The 24,130-nt window shown below is 34.8% G+C and overlaps 1 protein-coding gene across 14 annotated transcripts in view; it reads right to left on the reverse strand.

The window, feature by feature from the left end:
• The window catches only part of KIAA0825 (KIAA0825 ortholog), a 223,119-nt gene that overhangs the window by 142,157 nt on the left and 56,832 nt on the right, over positions 1-24,130 (reverse strand). For all 14 annotated transcript variants that reach the window (XM_085214119.1, XM_085214123.1, XM_085214122.1 and 11 more), the window contains 5 exons: positions 13,412-13,576; positions 5,961-6,055; positions 4,014-4,241; positions 2,766-3,031; positions 1,404-1,554 (listed from right to left, as the gene is read on the reverse strand). In XM_085214119.1, coding sequence (XP_085070245.1) covers positions 1,404-1,554; positions 2,766-3,031; positions 4,014-4,241; positions 5,961-6,055; positions 13,412-13,576 — 905 coding nt within the window. The remainder of the gene's footprint in view (positions 1-1,403; positions 1,555-2,765; positions 3,032-4,013; positions 4,242-5,960; positions 6,056-13,411; positions 13,577-24,130) is intronic.

The raw sequence follows: 24,130 nt of genomic DNA on the forward strand, positions 1-24,130 counted from the left end.
AACCTCTTTCATTCAAGATGCCAACAAGAGTCACACAGAGGCAATAGTTGCTCAGCATAATTTCTCCTAAAGGCATTCTGAGAAGATCATAAATCACTTTACAGGAAAAAGTGATGTACAATTACATATTTCCCAACTGAAGCCCTGCACGTTTCAACTGAAGTTGAAACACCAATTTTCTTCACTCCTTTCTGCGTATCAATTCTTATTAGAAACAATAAAATTATTTAACTAATTAGTAGTCTTTTGTTGTTGTTGAGACAGTTGTTTGTGACAACTAGATATCACCATGTTAAATAACTGCCATCTGGGATTTACTGAGTCACCAATAAGCAGGCACAGCACCACAAAGACTACCACCAGTTAAGACCAGACCTAAATCAATTGCCGAAAGTCACTCAATTTGTTCCTTTCTTATCAGCTCAGGACATCCAATTTCATGTTCAAACAGAAGTCACATGTTTATTTACTTACCATTAAGGAAAGCCATTTTCATATCATTACTTACATTAAGGCCTGTTTAATCACCAGTACAGACATCTGCCAGTGACTCAGCAGCTTTGTTTATGCTCTATATAGAATACATATATCACAGTTGTCTCTCATGCAAGAACTACAGAAAATGTCTTAAAAACCTGCACTTTAACAAATAAAATTAAATAAGAGAGGGCTGCTCTCTGTCTCCAGGAGATCTTGGTTATTATTGATGAACAACAATATAATGCTTCTACTTAATCCTGAAATTACATGAAAATAAATTCAAATTGTATACATTTAACTATGAAATGGAGAAGTCAGAAAATTATAAATAAATAAATTGTTTTAATGATATATTCACTTGGTCCCTACAATTTATTTCAAAGAATCATTAGAATTCTAGTTTAAGAACTGGCCTGCAACTTCAAAATGCAGGTGAAATGCTACACAGTTAAATTCTGAAAAGAACTATCTGATCATCTTTTCTAACTGCATCCTTCACTTGCATAAGGTAAAAAGGAAAATCAGTTGATTTAGTTTAATCCTATTTAATTAGATTGATGATTTCTGGGAGAAAAATCACTGTCTTGCATTTTCATGTCACACTTACTGTAAGAAGTAGAGTTAAAATGACAATGTCTTTCTTACTGGGCTTCATATAGATGTCTTGAACTCGACCTGCAATATTTTATTAAGCAAATACCACAAAATCTATATTTTCATTATTTATCTCATCCTTAATTAATTATTTTCTTCCTACCTCATTCCTCCAGGGACATTTGCTGGCAAAAAGAGATATTTCTAAACAGTTAATCCCAACAATCTTTATGTAAAAATTATGCTGATGTTATGCCTCTAGTTAGACAGCTGACAACCAGTAGGACAGATTTTGTAAAAAAGCAGGCATAGTAAACTTAACCTCACACCTCATAAAAAGCTTTGTAGTCATCCCAATGGTGGCTCTCAGCATCCTGCAAAATGCTTGTAGCACAAACTCTGACGCAGTAGTTCGTAACTTGAAACTGAAGAACGTCGATGAATTTCTGATATTGTTGGACAGGCACTAAGAAAAGAGGCCTGTTCAGAAAGAACGAACAAAGAAGCAAAGATTGAAACGCCAGGCAGCGAAAGGTAACAATCCCCAGTGCTGCAAATGCCTTTGATTATTAGGAATCAATCATTAATTTCCTTTTAGTCCTGAAGTCTGAACCCAACATTCACTTTTGAAAAAATTTGGTCTTTTTGCAAGTTCTTTAAGCATATCTAGTCTTCTACAAATTCTCATTTGATAGAGTAAATTGGAAAAATATTACTTCAGACGTTTCTGAAATAGAAGTGAAGTTGTCACTCAGTTACTCAGAGATTCTGTGTTGAAGTATAATGGCATCAGCATTAATTATGATAAAGAAAACATAAACAGAGTCTAGTGATTATTTTTGGTAGGTTGTAGGCAAAATTTTTCAGAACACATATAAGTAGAATTAGTGAGCAATATTTTGACTCAAACTTCCAATTCATAAAGACAGACTCCATGCATCAGAGGAAAAGTAGCCCAACAGTTTATATAACCCCTTAAAAATCATACTTGTCCTTGTAAATTTTCTCTAATTCAGGTGTTTCCCCTCCCGAGGCCCAGTTTCTACGTTTATAACACATATGGTCAAAACACATGGGCCAATAAAAACATTCCTAGTATCTTAAGACAAAAAAATCCTAAAAGATCAAATAAGATAATTATACTAAGTTCATGTCAAATAGTGGCTTTGACTTCAAACTACTGCTTCCTTTCTTCCTATATTTTATTTTGCATACAATGACAACTAAATTCTAAAAGTAGATTGGATATATTTTTACACATTTCTGAAAAAGTTGATATAGGAAAAAACTTCAGGAATGTACATTTAAAATGTCTTCTCAGATTGCTATGTGCCAAATTTGGTATTATAAAAACTCAGCTATTTTAGAGGTAAAAAAAGGAAATTAAGGCCTTATTCAATTATTTATATGATAGCAGAGTACATTCAGTTCACAGAACTTATTTAAACTTAATAAATAAAAATTATTGATCTAGGAATAAAATGTAGATTTTCCACATAAATAATTTGTTTTGCAATGGCTGCTTTAGATTATTGATAGCTTTGATTCAGGTCTTTTGATAAATAGTACATGTAGTGCTTGTGCTAAAAAATGCAATTCGGAAAACTATCATCATATTGTGTCATCAAAATGGAATTAAGTTTTATATTATTTTTATTCGAATTAAACAGTTACATGTAAAAGAGACTTACTTTTTGCTGCTTTCTCTCATTAAATTGCTATATGTTGTAAAATGTTGATAGACATATATTGCTGTGGAAAGAGCAGCATACAAGTTTTGCAGAGGAGCCTTAGAGGGAACGTCTTCACTTTTTTCCTCTAGTCTTGCCAGGACAGCTGTCGCTACTTTGCTGCAAGCCTCTACAAAATTTGCTCTAATTTCCTGAAGAGAATCATCTCTGCATGCCAGAGCCAGTGGAAGCAGTGTGTCAAGTTCTCCCATGATGTCAGAACAAAACTGGGAGAAAAATGCGGCATCAAGTTATTCGTATTCTGACAGCATTGTTTAATTTATACACACTTGGGGCAGATTCTTGAATAATGAAATTGGCATAAAACATAAATCCATCAAATGGTCTTTGCAAACATTTCATTTTGTTTTACAGTAGAGAAAAAACATTTATCTACAGTAAATGAATTATTATTACATTCCTTCTTGCTTTAAATCTACACAATATTTATTGAGAAAAAAAATTAAAACCATCTTATGCTAGTAATGTCTTCACTTTGCTTATGACTTCATTCGATGTATATTCAATACAGAAGGTGAATTCCTTGTAAACTACAATAATTTTCTAAACTAAATCGTTTCAAAAAATACACATTTCTTAATAATGAATTTGAAAGCAAACATCTGTTAGTAAGTTTATATACTGCTCTCCCTAAAATTATTTTCTCAAATCTTATGTGTTACTTTAGGCAAACAATCAGAGCCATCTAAATTTGCTAGAGCAGCTGACAAACTTAGTAAGTTCAAAAAAGTTCATACAAATGTTTTTTTAGACAAACCAATTCATTGCCGTAAGTGACCTTTGCATCAAATCAAAGAACTCTAATTTGGCCATATTTTTAGCTATGCAGATTTGTTAAATGGCAAGTCTAAAAATCTAAATACAAGAAACCCCTTCACAGTTATGCATTCGGCATTTTCCTATGGAACCACGTGATGACAGTGTAGGTACTAATCAGAATGATTTAGAACTTTCTGGATGAGAAAAAAAAATGCCAGCAAAGTTTAAAAGTTAATACTTTCAAGTACAGACTATGGGCTATTTTATAAAGCTTTGTTCAGCCTCAGATTATAATGCTTCTCACTTTCTTCTTAATTCCACTTACGTAAGATTTAGAATATTAATGGTACTGCAAGTACTTTGAAGTGTAGATGGCGAACAGCCTTGGCATTCTGTCTCCCCTCAAACTTCAGATCTTTCGATACCTGCCTTAGCAATTCGTTTTGGTTGCTCCTCCTGTTGGACTGCTCTGCAGGACTCCCTTATTTGCTGGTTGTTTACAAGACTCATTGCATAGCCTGCAGCTGAAGACTGTTCTTGACGCTCATGTTGAAGGATTTTAGTTGAAAAATCCTGAATTGCTATTGTTATACAGTGAGCCACTGAAGAAGACAGGTCTTTAAACGCATTTCTCCAACCAAAATTCAGTGAAATAGGCTGAAATAATATATATGTTTATTAAATAAATCCAAATTCAATACTGAATGTTATTATTCTTACTGTCCGAAACTTGCATGAATATTCGTAACTGAATTACTTTGAAAAACACTATAATGGTTTGAAATCCATTTGAATAACTTGAGATATAGCTCACTAGCCTTGAAAGTATATTAAAGCAGCATACACAAAATGAACATGCATAACAATATTATATTTGGCATCAAGGTTTTAAGAGAATGATTTTATAAAGAGCCTTGATTAAACACAAATGTTTTTTCATAATTCATTATTTATCATCTTTAATACACACTTAACGAAGTCAAACTTACTTATAACCATTTTCAGTAGTTTAACAAGTAATCCAGCAGTGCATTTCTTGCGGTAATTCTGTATTTTTCTTGCAACGACCAAATTCTTGTAACAATCAGAATCTACTAAACTTTGAATATTAATGATAATGCAGCAAAAGAAGGTGGTTTTAAGCCACATTGGATTTAACTTCTTTAGAGCTGGATGTAACACAGATTAAAATCTTTAAACAGAGATCTCTTGTTTTTAGCAAAAACAGTATATTACAATGGTTTGTATCAGTTCCTTGCTTTCCATAAACAGAAGTGTCTGAAATTATCTGAAGTGTTTCAGTTGCACAGAAGACATCATAGGATATAGTTACTTTCCACTAATCTTGCTTTGCATGGCTTGTATAACATACAAAACCAGAAGTGGCCCACTGAGAACTGCACCACAGCACAAGATACATTTTAATGGACCATCTATATTCCTAATATGAGGGCATAGTAGGTGTAAGGAAGTATTCCTCATGAGTTATCATACTTAATTGAAGAACAATGAAAAACTCTTCAACATAGAGTCCTTTCAGCTATCCTCCAATTTAGAAATTACATCTTCTCTCCATGCCCTTCCCCAGTCCCAGTACTCAGCTCCAGAGAGGAAAGAGACAGCTACCCACACAACTGTTTTGGCAATCGCTCTTATTTTTTTGCTTTATGATTTTTTTTTTTTTTTTCCCCCATCATCATGGGTAAGTATAGCCCAATCTTCAGAAAATGTTCTTTGTAATCTATAAGATACAGGAATATCAGCTCACATACTTATAAAAAGTACATTTCGGAAAATCGTTCCAGCAGAAAAAACGAACTGTAAGGAAATTAAATTCCACCACTGCACAGTATCAGACTACTTGTTAGAACATTCAGGTCCCAAAACATCATCAGTAAAATTTGTTTAGTAGTAAATGACTACTAAAACTTGATCCTGTACATATATTTTACAAAGCACAGTGATTAATACACAGTAGTCTGTTGACATCAAAGATGCTGAACATCATATGAGTAGATGCCTCTACAGACAGTATTATTATCAAATGCTTAAAACGTAATAGAATTTTAAAATGTATTCTGTATTTGACAATATAATATTGAATAAAAGCTATCATGTTCTAACATTTTTTACAGGTTGATTATGAAGTACTTATGATATTAAATCCATTCCGTTATTAAATCTGAAAAACATCAAGTAATTCTTCATGAATGCTCTAAGATTTTACTTCACTTAGCGGAGAGTTTGCACCTAGAATTAATTACACTATATGAAACTCTGGCAATAGGTGTTTATAATGAATATGGTGTCAAACCACGTTAGAGACACAGACAAAAGAAAATCCCCTACAAAGTGGAAGGCTCTTTTCATACTCACCTCTTTTACCTGAAGTAACTGTTCAGGAAGCACACTGGCTTCATTTGCTCTAGTTTCTCCTATTAAAAGCTCCCCACTAGCTTTCTTCAGAACTCCTGCACAGTATGATAAAGGGGATCAAAGTTAAAATTAATTCTGTAGAAAAGTCAGCAGCCTACAACACCTTCTGATATATCAATATGAAGCATAAAAAAACTCTGAACAAGATGTGGAATACTAATGTTACGATAAAGTCAAATTCAGGTTATACACAGCTCCTTTTATATAACATACTGAAATCCATATTCGATTCCAGTCATATTTTATAAAAAAGCACATATAATGAGTAAAATATAGTTTCTTTTGTCATTAATTCATTTTTATACCAATTGTACAGTCATTTGTTCACAGGAAGAACAGATAATGTTAGAGCAGCTGTGCAGAAATTAATTTCTATTATTTGTTCAATAAATAAAATGAATTGCTCACTAATGTATTTTTATAGTTTTCAGTTATTTGGGAAAGCCAATAAGGTAAGAATAAAAAGACATTTAATTAATACTGTTATTGTGAGTAAAATAATGGCTACAGTAAAAAGAACAGGTCAAGTTCCTTGAGAAACAATGGAAAAAAGCTCACTCATAAATCCTGAAGTAATAGACATACTGCCTGATTTAATTGGGATGAGTAGATGTCACTTCCATAAGTGTATCAAAATGAATATGAGAATAAAACTAAATAATCTTGTGTTTTTAGAGTCCATTTCTTAGAACAAAGCTGTCAAACAAAACAAGTGTAGATATTCTAAGTTTAATATAACCAATGTTAAATTAATCCCAAGAATTTTCAAACAGTTAGGTGTTGTCAAACATTACTAAGTACTCTTTGTTATGCATAAACTTAAAAATCTTCATTCATTTGATGCTACTGATGGTATACTCAGTTGGGATTTAAAGATCTCCATTTCTATGAAAAATCCAGTATTTGTACATACATAGGACCTCATTTACCTGGAGTGGCTTTTACTTTTCCCCTAAACAATTCACTCCCCTGGAGAATGAACATGCTTTTCATATGCCTCTCTGGCATTTTAAAATTGGGTGGTATTTTTGTTTGTTTGTTTGTTTGTTTTGTTTGTTTGTTTTTACTTTTTCCATATTCGTTTAAATTTACAAAAGACTGTAAAAAAAAAAAAAAAAAGCTGTGAAAACTGGAAATTTAATTGGTAGAATACAAAACCAGAAGAGACTAACCAGATAATCTATCTCCCCAGTCATTCAAAGCATAGTGTTACAGACAGCACCATACACATGGTGCTTTTTCCAAAGTTTTAACACACCTGAAGTTTCCTACACTTTTCTTCAGATGTTACTTAGAATAAAAAATACAAACGGCTGATTATTTTTACTCCTATTTATTCTGTACTTTATATATATAAATGCCTGAAATAGATTTATGTATATATTTAATAGATATAGCTTCTGATTCTAACAATAAGAGCAATTCCAATATCTATATATCTCAAACTCAAACTCAAACTATATATCTCAAATAAAATATTTTGTCGTCTTCCCAAAGAAGCCCCAAGACCAGTCACTTTCTCTTTGCTCTTTTTTGCTTTCTCCAAACCTTATCCAGTTAAAGCTGGCCTTCATCTTGTTCAATTCATCAGCTGAGATGGGATTCCTTCACACTGATCATGGCACACCAGCTGCAGCCTCCCAAAAGTCTAGGCACTTCAAGTGCTATGCAGACTTTCCCTCAAAAACTGTTTCCACAGAGATAGACATAAAAATACTCTCCTGCAATCCTATTACTTTTTCTCTTGTGACTATCTTGCACTAAACTCTCCTGGGAAATTAAAATGTAGCTTTCTTCAAGAGGCTGGTAAAGTTGCTGCAGTGAAGCTGCTCACCCCAAATTAATTTACCTTTGCAGAAAGGAACACATATAACTGGAAGGAGGTAGGATCCCTTCCTACTGAGCTATCAATTTCTACAAAAATCTTTCACTCCTCACTCAGATTTCAAACTTCAAATTCCATTTATGTGGAAAGACATAAATCCTTATCACTTGAATGTTTAGAGGAGAGAATTTGTAGAAAGAACATTTAAAAATGAGAATGTTATGAAAGAAATAAAAGATGGAGAAGGAATAGTCAGTTCTTCCTTCCAAGGTTATATTCTACAACTCCTTTATCATTATAGAAGATTGTATCAATCTATTTAATGTACGTTATTGGTTTTCCAGTTCAGTTTTTTTCCCATTCTTGTAAGGGTTGTGACAGTGAGACCTCTTGCATTGTTAATAATATTCTTTTTCTCCCCTACACAAAGTTCTATTAACTGAAATATTCTACTGAATTTTAAAGCTTCCTATTTGCTTCATAACATTTAGGCTCAGAAGAGGAAGTCACTATGACAGTTCTAACATCAACAAAGAGAAGTTAAGCATCAAGGATACCATAGAGGACTGCTCAATAACCATGCAAAAGGTAACAGTGACACCAGAGCACCTCACTGGATTCAGCAGGCTCAGACAGATGTTTTAGAAGCTAATGGAAATATTTCTTGCAAAAATGGGTAGTACCATTCCACCACAGATATAAACATATAGAAGAAATAAAACATATTTTATATCTAGTATATTAAAAAGCTTACTACTTTTGTGTGTGTGTGTGTGTGTGTGTGTGTGTGTGTGTGTGTGATATTAAGCAAATGCTAATAAAACAATTACTGAAAATGAGCACTGGAAATCAAAATACTTCCTAGTGTAAATTCTATCTTCACTTCAGATCTGCTGAAAATTATGTATTTCTTAAAGAAGATACTTGAACATTTTTTTGCAAGATCAAAGCAAAAATCTTTATAACTTCAACATCTTTTAAAAGGATGTCTCTCACAAATTTGATTCTGAATTCTCTTATTAAACTTTCCAGAAAGGAATATAGACTAAAGGATTTCTTCTGCTGCTGTGAAGGAAAGACCTTTGCAAATCTTCCTGGTCCCCTGAGGCAAAGCTTGTAAACCTAAGGGCTTGACAACTTTGCCCACAGTGTTTTCAAAGAGCTCCATTGGAAAAATCTTTTCTTGGTACTCATTATCTGATCTGTCCAAAGTTCACCTTTCTCACTGGAATGAGAAAAAGTGAGATATAGATGAAAGTACGTTAGATGTTTTTGATTTTTTAAAAGTCTCAACAAGAAGCTTCAGAAAAGCCAGAGGGAAGAGAAAACTACCTTAAAGATGGGAAGAGAATGCATTTTGGCATGATCCTAAACCAAGATCTCCTGTTTAACCCTTGACTGCCACTTAATGTTCCAGGTTCCTTCAAAAAGAGCAGCTCCTGTGATGCTCCATGTACTAGGTATCTCAGAACATCTCAGAGAATTCATCTGACTGTAAAGAGAGAAGCAGACTGTCTCATCACATGATGAGATACCTGCTGAAGAGATGGCTAAACATCTTTTCAAGAAAAATAAAAAGTGGTTACTTCTTTCATTAACTGAAATCTATAGGCAAGAAAGTATATGGATATGTAAGACTGAGAAGAAATGTTCTGTAACTGTTAGAAAAACACCAACTTTTTCTCAGAAGGAGTGTTAATCTTGTCCAGAAGACACGTTAAAGTTCAAGAACAAATTCATTGAGAACTTCTCATTGTTTTCTCATTTCATTGGTTTGAGAGAAATATTGAACTCTATGCAGGCAGCAAATAAAACGGGTATTTATATTACCTTTTCTTCTTTTAAAATTTTCTTTAGATGCAAACATGATTTGAAATCAAGCACAAAACTTAGGTCTGGCAAAGAAAAGTCAAAAACTAAAATCTGGAAGGACTAGATGGAGAATACTGAGGAGTTAGAGTGGAAAATGAAATTTACAGATTTTTTTTTTTCCATCTACAGAAAACAATTTGAAAAAATGAGTATTCTGAATATATTCCAGAAGATGACAGATGTAGAACTCTCCAACTGAACACGGAGAACTATCTGTATCACCTAAAAAAATCTCTCTACATCCATCTCCCTACAGAGTTCACTCTGGTTCACTGTTTCCTTTGGTGCTATTGTCTGCCATGGGGTTACCATCAGAGAACACTGGTAGGCAGTACTTCCCTCTAACATCTATTTTCAACCGCCTAAATTGGTCTTCATAGGATTCCATTGTGCACACTGCAAAGAAACTTGTCTTGTTGCCAGCTAGAACTGTGAACTACATGTCTTTCTTTTCTTCACTGTTCTTTTTTTGGTTCACAAGCAACCTCCCACCAAAAGCAGAATCCGCAGAAGAGACTACATCCAAGCGATAATGCAATGAAAAAGTATGAAGAGAAGCCCAGGTGGCCACCTTGCAAATTTCCAATGTGGAAGCCTTCGACCTCTCCGCCCAAGAAGCAGCTATAGTCCTAGTGTAATGAGCTTTACAAACCCTGGGAGCCTCTTTACCCTTAACTACATACGCCTCCCTAATACAATCCCTTAACCATCTAGCTAAGGAACTCTTAGAAGCCATTTGACCCCTCTTAAGACCCCCTAAGAGTACAAACAATCTGTCAGAAGATATGAAATCTTTGATTCTTCTGTGATAAACCCTAAGTGTTCTTCTTACATCCAATTTATGCAGCCATTGCTCTTTGTCATCGCTGGGTTTAGGGAAAAATGAGGGCCAAGAAACCGTCTGATTTAGATAAAACTCAGATGCCATCTTTGGGAATGAAAAAAAATTAAAAAGATGAACTGTCCAAAGACCCACTTTGTTTCTGATGGAACTTTACACACGTTCTGTATGTCAAGACTGAAGTGCTACGGTATATGCTGAACAAAAATCAACTAAAACTGCCATTGAAACAACTACGTACATAAATGCAACATTTGGCATAAGCACGTGAAAAAAAAATGTTGCATTTCTGCATGAGATACAAACATGAAAAGGCTCTCCTCAATCCTAAAAGTAACCAAAAAGAAAAGGAAGCAAGTACAAAGTTTCAATCTATGTGTTGTATGGCAAACCTTCTCCTACCTTGCATATTACCCTACCTTTTATGAACTGGTTAACTTCTCTTAATTCACTAGCAGGACAACTTTCAGAGCACTAATGTTTCCAAAACACTTTCACTGCAGTAACTGCAGGTGAGTTTGCATGTGCCCAACCTAGCTTTAAACCAGTGAGAGCTAGTATGCTTAACTGTCTAGCAAGAACTGCACAGAGCTCCACCTGGGCTAATTTACTCTGCTTCTTATGCTGGTTCTGCAGCCTATGTTGCTCTGTAAACCTGATACTCATGCCTGAGTTAATTAAAAGCTACTTTGGGCAGAACTACATGATATATGTTAAATTAAATAAGACTTTCAGTAGTAAGCATTCCGAATAAGTATAGAAGATGACCATTACATTTTCTGTTCACATACTATGATGTATTCTGCACAAAATAAAGCAAGGATTCTAATCAATTATTCTTATCGATACTCAGTCTTCATCACTTAAAAAAATATATAAAATTAAATCCTTCTTGCTACTGAACAGAACCCGAAATTACAGGGATCATACTTCTCATTCTCCCACATCAAATCAGCTTTTACTTCATCACCAAAGCCAAGATTTCTGACAATGTGAAGTGAAAATAACACCAGTAAACCCTCTAGTCAAGACTTATTTTTCTGGTTATTTTTTCAGATATTCATCAGAAATTGAACAAAGTTTGGTGTATAAAACTTCTTGGTAAGTAAAGGAAGTAACGGTTTTCTTGCTGAAAATCAAGATACGCCTCATGACTTAATGAGCATCATCTGTAAAAGACCTATTTTCACTTTTGTTTTAGGGTAAGTATAATTTTACATTTTCTTTAGACCAGTTTTTTTACCTGGAAGACTACTACCTGTAAACTGACCTAAAGTAATATTCCCCTTTCAGATTTGATAGGGATGCTATTTAGGGACTAGCTTACTGTAGACATGATTACTGCAAAAGAATGTTTCTCAAAAAAGACGTTTGAACACACTTCTGATGAACAGTTCTGAATATAAGATTTGAATAGGCTTGAAGACTTCAGAATAAAATCCTTACTGCAAATTCTGCAAAGTAAAATATTTCTTATTAACATTGCAGTGATTATGTCCTCCGAATTATTGGAGATCACATCTTAGACTCTCATTAGTTAAGCACATGAAATCAATTCCCAATTTTAGAGTTTCCTTTTTTTTAAAGGTCTTTCCCATAAAACAAATAAAAAGAACACCTAAAATCATCTTTACTGAATGTATAGTCTATCTTCTAAATTAACCCCATAAGAAGTTTACTATGACACATTTCTGTAGGATTAAGGCCACAAAATCTAAAACACAGTGTATAATAACTTACCATTTCTTAAGAACTAATAAAACTGAGAAATTAAAGGGGAGAAATACATTAAAACCAACAGTAAAAATGGAATTTGAATGCAAACTTTGAGCTTTTATGTACTTTCTAAAAATACATAGGTTAACCTGCATTTCTGCACCTGAGTGTCAGAATTTCAGATGAAAAACCTGCCAACAAAACATGTACTTCTGAACTCTTGTTTCATGTTGTGCTTTTTTGTTTGTTTGTTTGTTTGCATCAATTTAGTATTCTGAGAACATACTTCCAAAACACCTTGCTTCTCAGCCTGTAGCTTGACTACAGAAACATTAAACATTTACTCCACCTGTCCTTTCCTCCTGAGCAGCCTGGCCTCATTTCTGATCTGATCTTTTCCTACAATATACTCAAAGCTCTTGAAACCACTTATTCTCCGGTGAACTGCAATCTCTCAGCTGGTAGAAGTAGCAAAGTAGAATATTTTTGGGCACGCTGTGACATGGAAGGTGTTTATCACCTGAATTTTCATGATTTCACATTGTCCTCATCTGATATGAATGCAATCTTATGAAAAACAGAATCTAAAGCAAATACAAAATTTAGGTTTGATTGTGAAAATTTTACATTCTGTCGTAGAGCCTAGGTCTACAAAAACAGCCATTGAAGCAATTGGGATAAGCAGGACACTAATAAGCAGGACTCATATTAAAATTTGTATGTGATCATTTAAGAAGAACAGAAGTGTTGTATAAGTCTGTTTTTTCCTCTTGAAAAAGGCAGCTTTGAAGGGCAGGTTCAGAAATAGTTACAAAGAATTCAGATTTCATATATTGCTTTGTCCTATACGAAACGGAGTGTATTTACAAGAAATTCAATCTAAGTAATTATGTTACAGTGTTTGATTGTTCTTCATCAATAACTACTGCGTATCACATCTTCACAACAATCATTGGTTCTTTTCTACAAATCACTGTGCTAAGAGGTAAATTTGCTTATTTCAAAAAGATTTGCAGTGGATATGATAATACACTTATATAATATGAATGCACAAATTAGGTAAGTAATTTTGAAAATCATACCAAATTGTTCTTTTGCACCAAGTACAACCAATAAACAAGGAAAAGCATTCATTACCTTGAACATTCTTCTCAGTAAACAAAGGCATCAACAGAATTTCTGCACAGAGTTCTTCAACTTTTTCTTCCATGAATAGAAAGAGTTTGATGAGTTGAGAAAGACATTTGAGTTGATACAGTGTTAAACAGAAATTCCTTCCTTTTTTGTGGTATTCTTGTGAGGCTGTTAAAGCAAAATTATAAAGTAAGTTTTACTTTTCCTTAAAATATGATACTGGAAAATTGAAAATGTAGAAAAGCATAGTATATCAAGTAATTTCATTTTTTGCTATGTCATAATGTATCCTTTTCTCATTATAAAACACTGTCACATTAGCTCTTCCTAAGTCTTTCACATTTGTCATCTCTGTGGGAAAGTATAAATGAATGGTAGGTTTTGTTATTCATTAACTAGGATTTTTTCCAAGGAACTACTCAGAAACCTTCTCACCTGCATTTTACAGAAAAACCACTGTTATGCAAAAGCTGACTGAACAACAGTCAACAACAGAGAAAAAAAACCCACATCATTACTATATTTCAATGGCTTAGGACATCACATCCCTACACAGTCACTTTGCAAGTCACCTTGTCTGTTTAACAATCTGCTAGCACAATACCATTGATGAATATGACATTTGAGTGAAAAGAAACATCAATCTCACAATCCACAAGTTTAAATATGTGGGGTTTGGAAACAAGTGAGACTGTCAGTGAACAAATATCAGCAAGTATTACACCTATAAGCATTCGGTAGTTAAAAAGAAGAAACTTAACATACTATTTTGAAAGTTTAACACCTGTAATCATAACATACAATCATGACACATAATTCACAGAATTCTGCTTTGAGCACAGTCAGAGTATAAAATATAGTGAGTTGCTTCCAATCCAATATTACCATACTACACGGCTATAGCTATTTTATAACTGCCTGCAATGTAATAAATTTGCACTTCTACGCAAATGGTATTGAGCTGATACCATGTTTGTATGGAGTTGTGTTGCAGATGTAGCATCAGCAGAACAGTTTACATGAAAAGTGTCAGAATGAGAGCCAGAACAATTTGAAAGAGAAGATCCAAAGATGAAAACAAGTAGAAATTGATTGAAATGCACTTTTATGCACTTTCATATGTCAAATCTCTCCCACCTTGTATTCAGAGACACCCTTTTCCCTCAAAGTTGCTAGATTATTTTTTTAGGTATTCACAAATCACTTTTAAATAGACATACAACTAAAGAGCAGAGCTGAGCTCTGAATAAAAATTCCCTAATTTGTTACTCTTGTTCTGTAGCCTTAGAGACTGAACTGCAAGGGTTGCAATGACATCAGAGTTTCCCCAGAGTTCCAGAAAGCTGTATCCATGTCAGTTCCTTGTATTTCTAAGAATGGCAAAAGAAGGTGCTACTGATAACTACATCTGCTGGAGTCTTGCCTATCTGAATAAAGAGTAAACAATATCTGCATCAGTGGATTTCCAACTTCAAATCTTAAATATCCAAAAAAGATAAAATACTCAGCTATTCTGAGAATTTTCCTTTACTCAAAAGCTTGATAACATAAAGTGAGTTTAACTGATAGGGAAATCCTGCCTGATACTGCAGAAAGCCAGAAGTAACAAAATGAAAAAGTGAAAATCATGAATCACATAATAAAAATCAATGGAACATTAACTCTGTCTCCTGTGATTTGAAAACCTTCTGATGCTCCTCTCCCCTCTCTCCAGGAACAAAGGAACCTTCCAATTATTTGATTGCCCCCAAGCTTTACTGTCCTCATTAGACTGAAAGGAAGTGGACCTAGAAGCCAAAGGTATGCCACAGTAACATTAATGCTGGAACATATAACTGAACTCAGAGAGAAGTGAAAACTTATCTTTGCTCTAACTGATCATTCAAAATATATTTCGGCTGGGAGCAGAAGATACTAAGTTCAATGATCCCTCTTTTACAATATCATTAAGACTTTAATAGAATACTTTGATTTACGATACAGTATATGCATACAAACATACTTATCAAACTTCAGAACAAACTATGTATGTTCTACAAATGTCATAAAGAGAAGCTGAGGGGAGCCGTCATGGCGGCTGCAGCTCCTCACAGGGAGCGGAGGGCAGCGCTGAGCTCTGCTCTGTGTGACAGCGACAGGGCCCGAGGGAACGGCGTGGAGCTGTGTCAGGGGAGGGGCAGCTGGGGGACAGGGAAAGGGTCTGCACCAGGGGGCGGTGGGCGTGAAACGGGATGCACAGGGCAGTGGGCACGGCCCTGAGCTGCCGGAGTTTAAGGAGTGTTTGGACAGTGCTCTCAGACCACAGGGTTTGGATTTTGGTTGGTGCTGTGTGGAGCTGGAGGTTGAACTTAATGATCCTTGTGGGTCCCTTCCAGAAGAGATAACCTCTCAGATATTCTGTGATTCTATGCGTCTAGTGTAGTAGCTTGGAATACATACTTATATGAATCAACACTATAATCATTATATAACCTCCTTGAAGTGAGAAAAAAAAACAACCACAAAACATTAATTGATATATTTAGAAATCAAGAGAAAATTCAAGCAAGAGAAAATTCTTATTTCTTGAGGAAAACTTCTGTTTTTGTGGAGATTGAAAATACTCCATATTATAGCAGTAAGATATGGTTTTCACTGCTGATACATGTAGTGATAAACACATTCTAGAAATGAGACAGTTACTCTGGAAAATAAAGCCTGAAAGTACTCTGAGTACTCTGCTGTGTACACTTTTTTGGAAAAGGGTACACATCAGCACATCAGCCCCCCCCTCCTTGCTGCTCAATGCATGGCCTATCATGCAAAGGGCTCCTGCCAGTCAACAACTGAACTGCATCTGGAAAAGACCCAGAAAGTGGAAAAAAGAAAGTAGAACGGACACAGATGCAGGCATTGACTAGACATATCTTGGACAGGTATTCACTGATATTTCACCTGTCTTTCCTTTCTGTGTGGCCTCCTGTACAGATGTGGAATATACAGGAGGATTCTCTATATTACATGTTCAACCCAGTCTCAATGTCATTAATCAGTCTAGTGTAAAATCAGTCCTCACCACGGAGTAGTCCATGACAAAAAAATTACTGAATGTATGTTATTTATGATGCGATGCAAAGAGGTCAGAGAACTCAGAAAACTCATTTACTCAAGTGGCATCACACAGAGGGCAACTCCTCTCTGTGATGGCCTACTGCTGTTGACAGTATCCTAGCCAATTCATAGAGTATCATGCACAGGGTGACTGAAAGCACTTCAATCTGATCTCAGCCCACCATGAACCAAAGATAATAATGATATTACAGTCCAACTGGAGAAGGAAGCATGTAGTAAGTTGCATGATACAAACCGATTTCCTTCCTGAACAGCCTGCAATGTGTTTGCTACTCTCATTCATCTAAATATGATTTTTCTGCTTGTCTGAATTAAACGCATATAAATCTTTTTATAAGCAAATAGCTGCAGTAGAACCATACACCAAAAAGGACATCCATACTGCCTTCTGAAAACAGGACATACGGGCATCCCATTGAAGCAAAAATGTGTATGAAGAATTTCTGCAAAGGAACAAAAAGGCTCTGGTAAAAAGAAATAAAGAATGCACTTAAGTCTTCTGGTACATAGACTGTGGTCCTTTCATTGGTGGAGGATTGTGGGAATTCAAGGAAGAGTACTGACAGCAGAAGCTGTGGAGCAAGATTAACAGCAGGAGAAAGCAAGGCTGAGAACCAAAGACACCTCCAGAAGAGTCACAACAAAAAGCATGTGAGGTGCGTGATTGCTGAGTGATAATGACCCTGACTGGAGGAAGAGCACATGGCTAGCAGCAGCTCATGACTCTGACTGGATAAGTGCCTGCATGCATGGTTAAGGACTTTGTGGAATGTTTTGTTGACATAAGGGTGAGTGGGAAAGTTAAAAGAGAAAACATACTCAATGTTACATAGCTGAAAAGAGGCTTTGAAGGAAGGCATCAATACCACGATCATAAAGAATAAGATCTACTCAGTAGAAAAAAAGTCTGATAGAAAAAATGTAAAAACAGAGATAACAAGCAGAGGTACAATAAACATACAGCAATAATTAAGGACAAATCAACTGTTATTTACTTTTTTAATGGCTGTTTTAGCTCAGAGATATTATTTTCCATTCAAAAGAAAAGTTAACAAAAATTAAAGAATCTTTAAAATGTTCTCTCTTTGAGACAAATTACAAACTGAAACTATCTACTAAACTATCTAAACCCCTACTCCATCTTTGGCTTCTATGCAACCTGAATACTTAGCTCTCAATGGAAGCGTTCCAATATCTTAACATGAGATCCGTGGATCTTGCATGCTATAACACACATTTAAATGAAGTTCTTAAGTAAATTTTAGCCAACTCAGTCTTACTATGCACATGGAAATAGTTTTCACCTGAATTTTCAAGTGTTTGAACCTGAGATAAGTTTAGCAAATTGTTGTGCAAATTAGAACAGAAGATTCACTGTAAATCAGGTCATGTGCTGTTTCTGCCTTCCACTCCTACTTAATTGCATTATCTCTAAAGCCCTGAAATACTACAGCAGTCATGTCACAATTTCTTCTTTCCTTCTTCCTTCCTTAGTCTGGGAAGGTCTTGTGCAGTTGGCAGAGCTACAAAGAAATGACTACGAAAGAACCTAAATAGAAAGAGCATAGGTGACAAAGAAACAGACATTTCAGAAGTTTCTGCAGTAAACGGTCAAGAATCAATCCATGTTTTCTTGCATGAATGATAATATTCAGTTACTAAGCATTTAGATTCAGACACTGATGATTCAAGATGAGAATGTAGTGAAAATATACCCTACAAAATTTAACTCTTACCATAGTTTTCAAGAACAAGGCTTACTGATACAGAAAATATTGACTAGAAAAGAACAAAAATGGCTTTTTAAAATCACACGAAGTTACACACCCACCCACCCACAAACAGTGCCATTTCTGAAAGCATTTTAAGGCACCTACACACAGAAATTGCAAACAATCATCCACAGTGAGTTTTTCTACTTCATCAGTTTCTCCAGTTAACCCTTCATCTCATTTTAACATCCTCAACATTTAGTGGTAAAAAGCACCAGACTTTAACTACACTCTGGGTTAATAAAGGTGCCATTTTCTTTGCGTATTTCATCTGCCAGATCCACCTCATGCTAATTTGTTTTAAGAATCAGTCAATCACTGATATCTGTATATTCTCCTAATGCTTCCCATGATTTTATAGACATCTATCCCACCCAACTTCTTAATGATTTTGCTTCCGAATTTAAAAATCCTACCTTGCCTAATTTTCTCTATATGGAAGCTGTGTTACATTTTTTATCATCTTGTTGCACTTCCTGAAGTCTTTCCCACTTTCATTCACAGCAATAACTAAAGCATTTGTCTATAAAAACACAGAGTATAATGGTGTAAAAAGAGACACAAGTATTGCTAGAGAAATCAGGTACGATTTTGTAATGTCATCAGGGATTTAAATTCTACTCTATTCTAATAAGATAACTCGAGTACATTGTAGAAGCTAGTTCTGCTTAACTTCAAATCTAACATAAAACTTACATAAGTTATTAATGATAAGAATGCCGTCATCAAAAGGAAATATAAAGAAACAACAAAAAGAAATTCCTAAAAATCAGCACATCATTCAAACTTCATAGTTAAATTGAGTGAAGATGCAATACCTCTTCAACAATGAATCTCTGACTTGTCTCTTTCATTTGTATGTTAAGAAAGATAGTTTCTCCAAAGTAATATGACCACTTGGAGGCTCTTAAGAATTAAAAAAAAAACATGGCACTGGCGATAAAATTTTGACACACCCAAGTGGATTCTAAGCCAGTAAATAAATTCATTAAAGCATTTTTCAAGCATCATGGAACAAAGGGCACATAAAGTACTTGATTATAGTACTTTACTTTCTCCTAAATACTTGAAATAAGTAGCAAGACTTCTGCCTTCATCACTTGACTGAAAAGATAAGCCTTTCATTCTAAAATGAAGCATCAATGAAATAAGGATGTGCTAGATTTAAATGATCTGGGTACCTGCTGATTTGTGATTTTATAGAAAATTTCAAAAGCAGTATGACCTTCAAAATCTGCATATACCATTGATACCATAACTGAAGTGTTTCCAATTTCCTTGTTCATAGCTGGAAAGCATTCAAAATCTCACAAGGTATATGAAAATATGCATACAAATGAATCCTACAACTTCAAAATAACTTTTATAATTTTTTACTTTATTGAGGCTGGCACTTCATTATTATTTTTTTTTTAACAATTTGGCATTCACAGCTTCTCAAAAAAATTGAATGACTAATTCTGATAATTTCAGCCTATCCAGGGACATGACACAGTAAAGTGTGGTACGGAAATCCCTGCATCACAGGCAAGCTGGCTGTGTTCAAGAACAGTTTAGCTATGATAGCGTTGCTCTTGGATTAATTAGCCCTACTATTCAGTGTACAGAGACACATGACTAAACTGCTTTTGAGACTAATGATGGAATCCTTGGAAAGCAACCTGATGACTGCCTTCTTCAGTGATTGCAGTGGAGATTTCTCCCTCAGCAGGAACAATGGGTTTAAAACTCTTTTAATAATTTTACTAAAAAATACCTTCCCAATATATTAAATATCACTCCCGTGCCCGTGTTCATAAGCCTTAAATTCATAGAAGATAGACTTCCAATATTGTTCTTCCAGGGACACAAGAAAGTGATGTCAGAAATTTCAACCAATAATTTTAGATGAGGACGAAAACAGAAAAGAAAATGTGTAATGTTAAAATCTAAGCACAACTTGCATACAAATAATAAAGTTATTCCATAAATGAAACTAACATTTTGTTAAAATCTGAAAATAAATAGCCCAATAATGCAAAAGAAACTCAGCTACTGGCAGGGATATTTCAAGGGGTAAATTTTCAAAGTCGTACAGAGGGAGTTGCATACATAAATTCCATTAACAATAATGTGTTCCTCACCCCTCAGTGATATTAACTTTTAAGTGATGCTATAAGTATTGTAACAATCTTGCATTTATGGCAGCATTCATCTGCACAGTGTGTCTCCTAAACAGAGATTGTATATAAGCTGTACTGTCATTTCACTTGCATTTAGTATTGGTATATTCAATTTTTATGGACATTTGCTCGCAGTTTTCTCTTTTAAAGCTGCATGGTGATATATGCTTTTTAATGTAACTGCTAGGTTCAAATAATTAGTATCGCTGGGTGTAATCACTAATTTCCTCATATTGTAAAGGGCAACTTAATATTTGTGCACAACAGATGTATTACACAGTACTACACAGAACTAAATTATTATAAACATTGCCAGCAGTTTTCTATACACAGTACTTAAGATAATTACAAAAAATATCTTCATTACTGCATGCTAACATTTTTTTAACAGTTTAATTTGGATGGGTTACAAGATACATTCAAATCACACAGACACAATTACTGCAAACCCTAGAAGCTATAAAATCTTCCCAGCCAAATCCCTTTGACCCTGTTAATGTCTGTTTCTTGTTTATCTCAGGCAAATATTGTTTGTAGTATGCATTTGTTACGGAATATGAAAAAAAAAAAAGAAAGGAAATCCCTTAATAGTTACTGATTCCAGCATTTACTGACTGAAAGTTAAGTGCTGTTTACAGAACAGAACAGATGCAGATGCTGAAAAAAAGGTAAACAATTGTTGCATGGCTTACTGCCAGATTCTAAGCCAATGTATTACACTCCAAGTGAAGCACATTTCCCCTATAGATTGCACTTATTGCCACTTCATTTCCTATGTGCTCTGTCTCTCTATTGCTCTGCCTGGCACTAAGCTATTTTCAGTTCTTTGGTGACCCCTGAGGCCTACTGCTACCTCACACAGCCATTAGTGAAGGGAATTGCATGTGTCTGACATGGCCTGAAACCAATTATTTGATATTTTCTTCAGAATGATGCCCAACTCTGTTGGGAATGAGCAATCATGAAATAATTTACCTCCTGATTTAATTTTTTCCCGCACAAATTAGTTGTAGCTGAGCTAGCTATACACACCTGCTGGTGACATATCTCCGTCTTATCAAGGTTCTACTTGAAATGATGAAAAACCGAAGGGGGGAGGAGAGTTGAATAGAATAGGTTGGGGAATCCTGCTTTAAAAAGGCATTGACAAGTTTATCAGATATACTGATCACATGTACTCTCTGCTGATTGAAACTGACAGATCCATAAAGAACTATCAGTGCAGCAAAGGAAACTACATGGATGCAAACTGTTATCAGAGTGTTTAAGGTTTTTTAAACACCTGTCTTACTTCACAGCTCGCTCTCCTTTAGTTCCAGTGAAATGCACAGGTGCCATGAGACTTGGCTAGAAAAGCTCATGCAAACAGATTACAGTTGGATTACTTCTCTCCCTCTTTTTGTTTTTAAATGGTCAGAGATCTAAAGACAGCAATCATTTTCTTATTAGACATCACCATTAACTTCAAGCTTTTGTAACTTCTATACTAATCATCCACACTATGCATATATTAAACAAACAACAACAACAAAAAAATGCAGGAAAGTAAAGGATTTCAATTTATGTAAAACAAGATAAGCATGTATAAATTTGCCTACGTTTACTCAAGTGAGGTCATCTGTCATAGAAAGAGAGAAATTACTGCCAGCTATTCAACAACCTTGGTGAAGACTACACTAATCTTTTGAAAGAGATGCACTGTACATGAAATTTTAATCAAATCTAGACTATAATATCTTCACAGTTAAATGAAGCCAGTTTTCACCTTATCAGACAGTTGATGTTATCTAGCAAATACCTAAGTCCTATGTCAATAAGGAGTAAATACATCTGTCAAAATTAAATCTTGACATGAAATCATGTTCACCGGCCAAGTGACAAAAGAACAGACCAGTGCTGGAAACACAGGCTGGAATTACAATGCCTAATAGTGCTCTGACACCTAATTTATGTAATAATCTTAAGCAAGTCATCTCACCAGTCTAACTACTTGACAGCATACAGCTATTTCACAGCTCTGTTGAGCTAATTACAGGGAACTCCTCAGGTGCTCTAAGGATGAAGCGCCCTGTAATAATGACTAACAAAAAAAACTTTACACATCTTGCTCTGAAACTACAGTACCGTCAGGTCCATTAAACCTCCTTATGAATGCTACCATTGATAGGACTTCAGTATATTCCTCTAACTCATAAAAGAAAAACTGTATTTGTATTTGAAATCACAGTAATTAATGCTTTTATTTTTATCTTATGTTTTGTTAGCATCTGCAAATACAGAAATGTCTGCTAACTTTATTTCTGTCCTCTGCATTTACACTCACAGTGGAATGGCTGCATTTCACACAGATCAGTTAACAACATCACACCCACTCTATTAAAATTAAGATTGTTAGGAACTTTCAACCAATCACAAACTTCTATCAAGCATTCAACATTCCTTTGTGTCATCTACACACAATATTATGTATTTCCCTAAATAATAGATTAAAGTGCTTCTGTCACTTTCACATCTCTTACCCCTTGGAATTTCCAAGATATAACAGAGGCAGATAGTGACAGCTTTTGTTCTAATAGGAGAAATCACTCAGAGAAATACTTACAAAGCTGGATTCCATACTCACACTTCTGCTTCACACATCTGTTAATTTCAAAACTCTACCCAGGAAAAAACACCAGAAAGTTCTCACAAGTACTTTCAAGGAATAAAAAAAATCATGCCCTTTTAAGTTTAGGCAGTTAACTTAAGCTTGAGCAGTAAGTCAATACACTTGTCCTTAAATAAAAAGATTTAAACAAGGTTGATCAGCAGATGAAGCTACTGAGAAAAAGGAAACCCTTCTTGAAAGTCTGAGACCAGTAACTGAATCAACTCCAGACAGTCCTCAATGGCCAGGGGTACTAAAAACCTCAGGAGACACTGCTAAATTCCTAACTAGAATGTTGTTATTCTCTCCAGATAGACAGAAAAGAATATCTGCAATGCCTTGCTATATTTAGCACGTGATGACAGCGTAAAATAACCTAGAAATTTATTAAAAAAAAAAAAACCTCAGTAGAAATAGCAGTCCTTTGATTTAAAACTAGAGAAGCTTTTTTAATTTCTAAATCACTGTGAAACACATTTTCATGTTCTAACTTAGCACAGAATATCCATCCCTTGGATGTGATATACCTCCGATTTAAACAGATGTAATTTTTTGCAAATTAATCTGCCCAAACCTGTTTTGCCCTTTAAAAGTTAAAGTTGTTCTCAGAATTTTTGTGATAGAATAGGTTCTCTGTCCTGTCAAGACATCACAGCCAGGGCCACTCAATTAACTTGTGCTTATATGACGGTAGACTTATATGTTGAAAACTCTTGCAATAACTTTCAATCAATATTGCAGGAGTCTCTTTAGAAGAAATTTTTGAAGTTTTCTTTTCTCTGCTGCAGTTCTACACATTTTTCTTCACATACCCAAATAAGCAAAAGAGAGACTAGCTCAATAATTTGCTCTCAAATTTTGTCACTTTTAATTAAGCAGAGTACTACAGTACGTAACTCCGAATTGACCCCTGACCACTCACAAAGTATCAGACTGGAGAGTAAATCACTTTCATCTTTTAAACTTGGAAGGAGAATGGAGAATTCATTAATTAGAGGGCACAGTGAGTTAAATCCTCACTTTGTGCTGA

Source organism: Meleagris gallopavo, chromosome Z (genome assembly GCF_905368555.1).
Source record: "Meleagris gallopavo chromosome Z, MGAL_WU_HG_1.1, whole genome shotgun sequence".
Classification (NCBI taxonomy): Eukaryota; Metazoa; Chordata; class Aves; order Galliformes; family Phasianidae; genus Meleagris; species Meleagris gallopavo.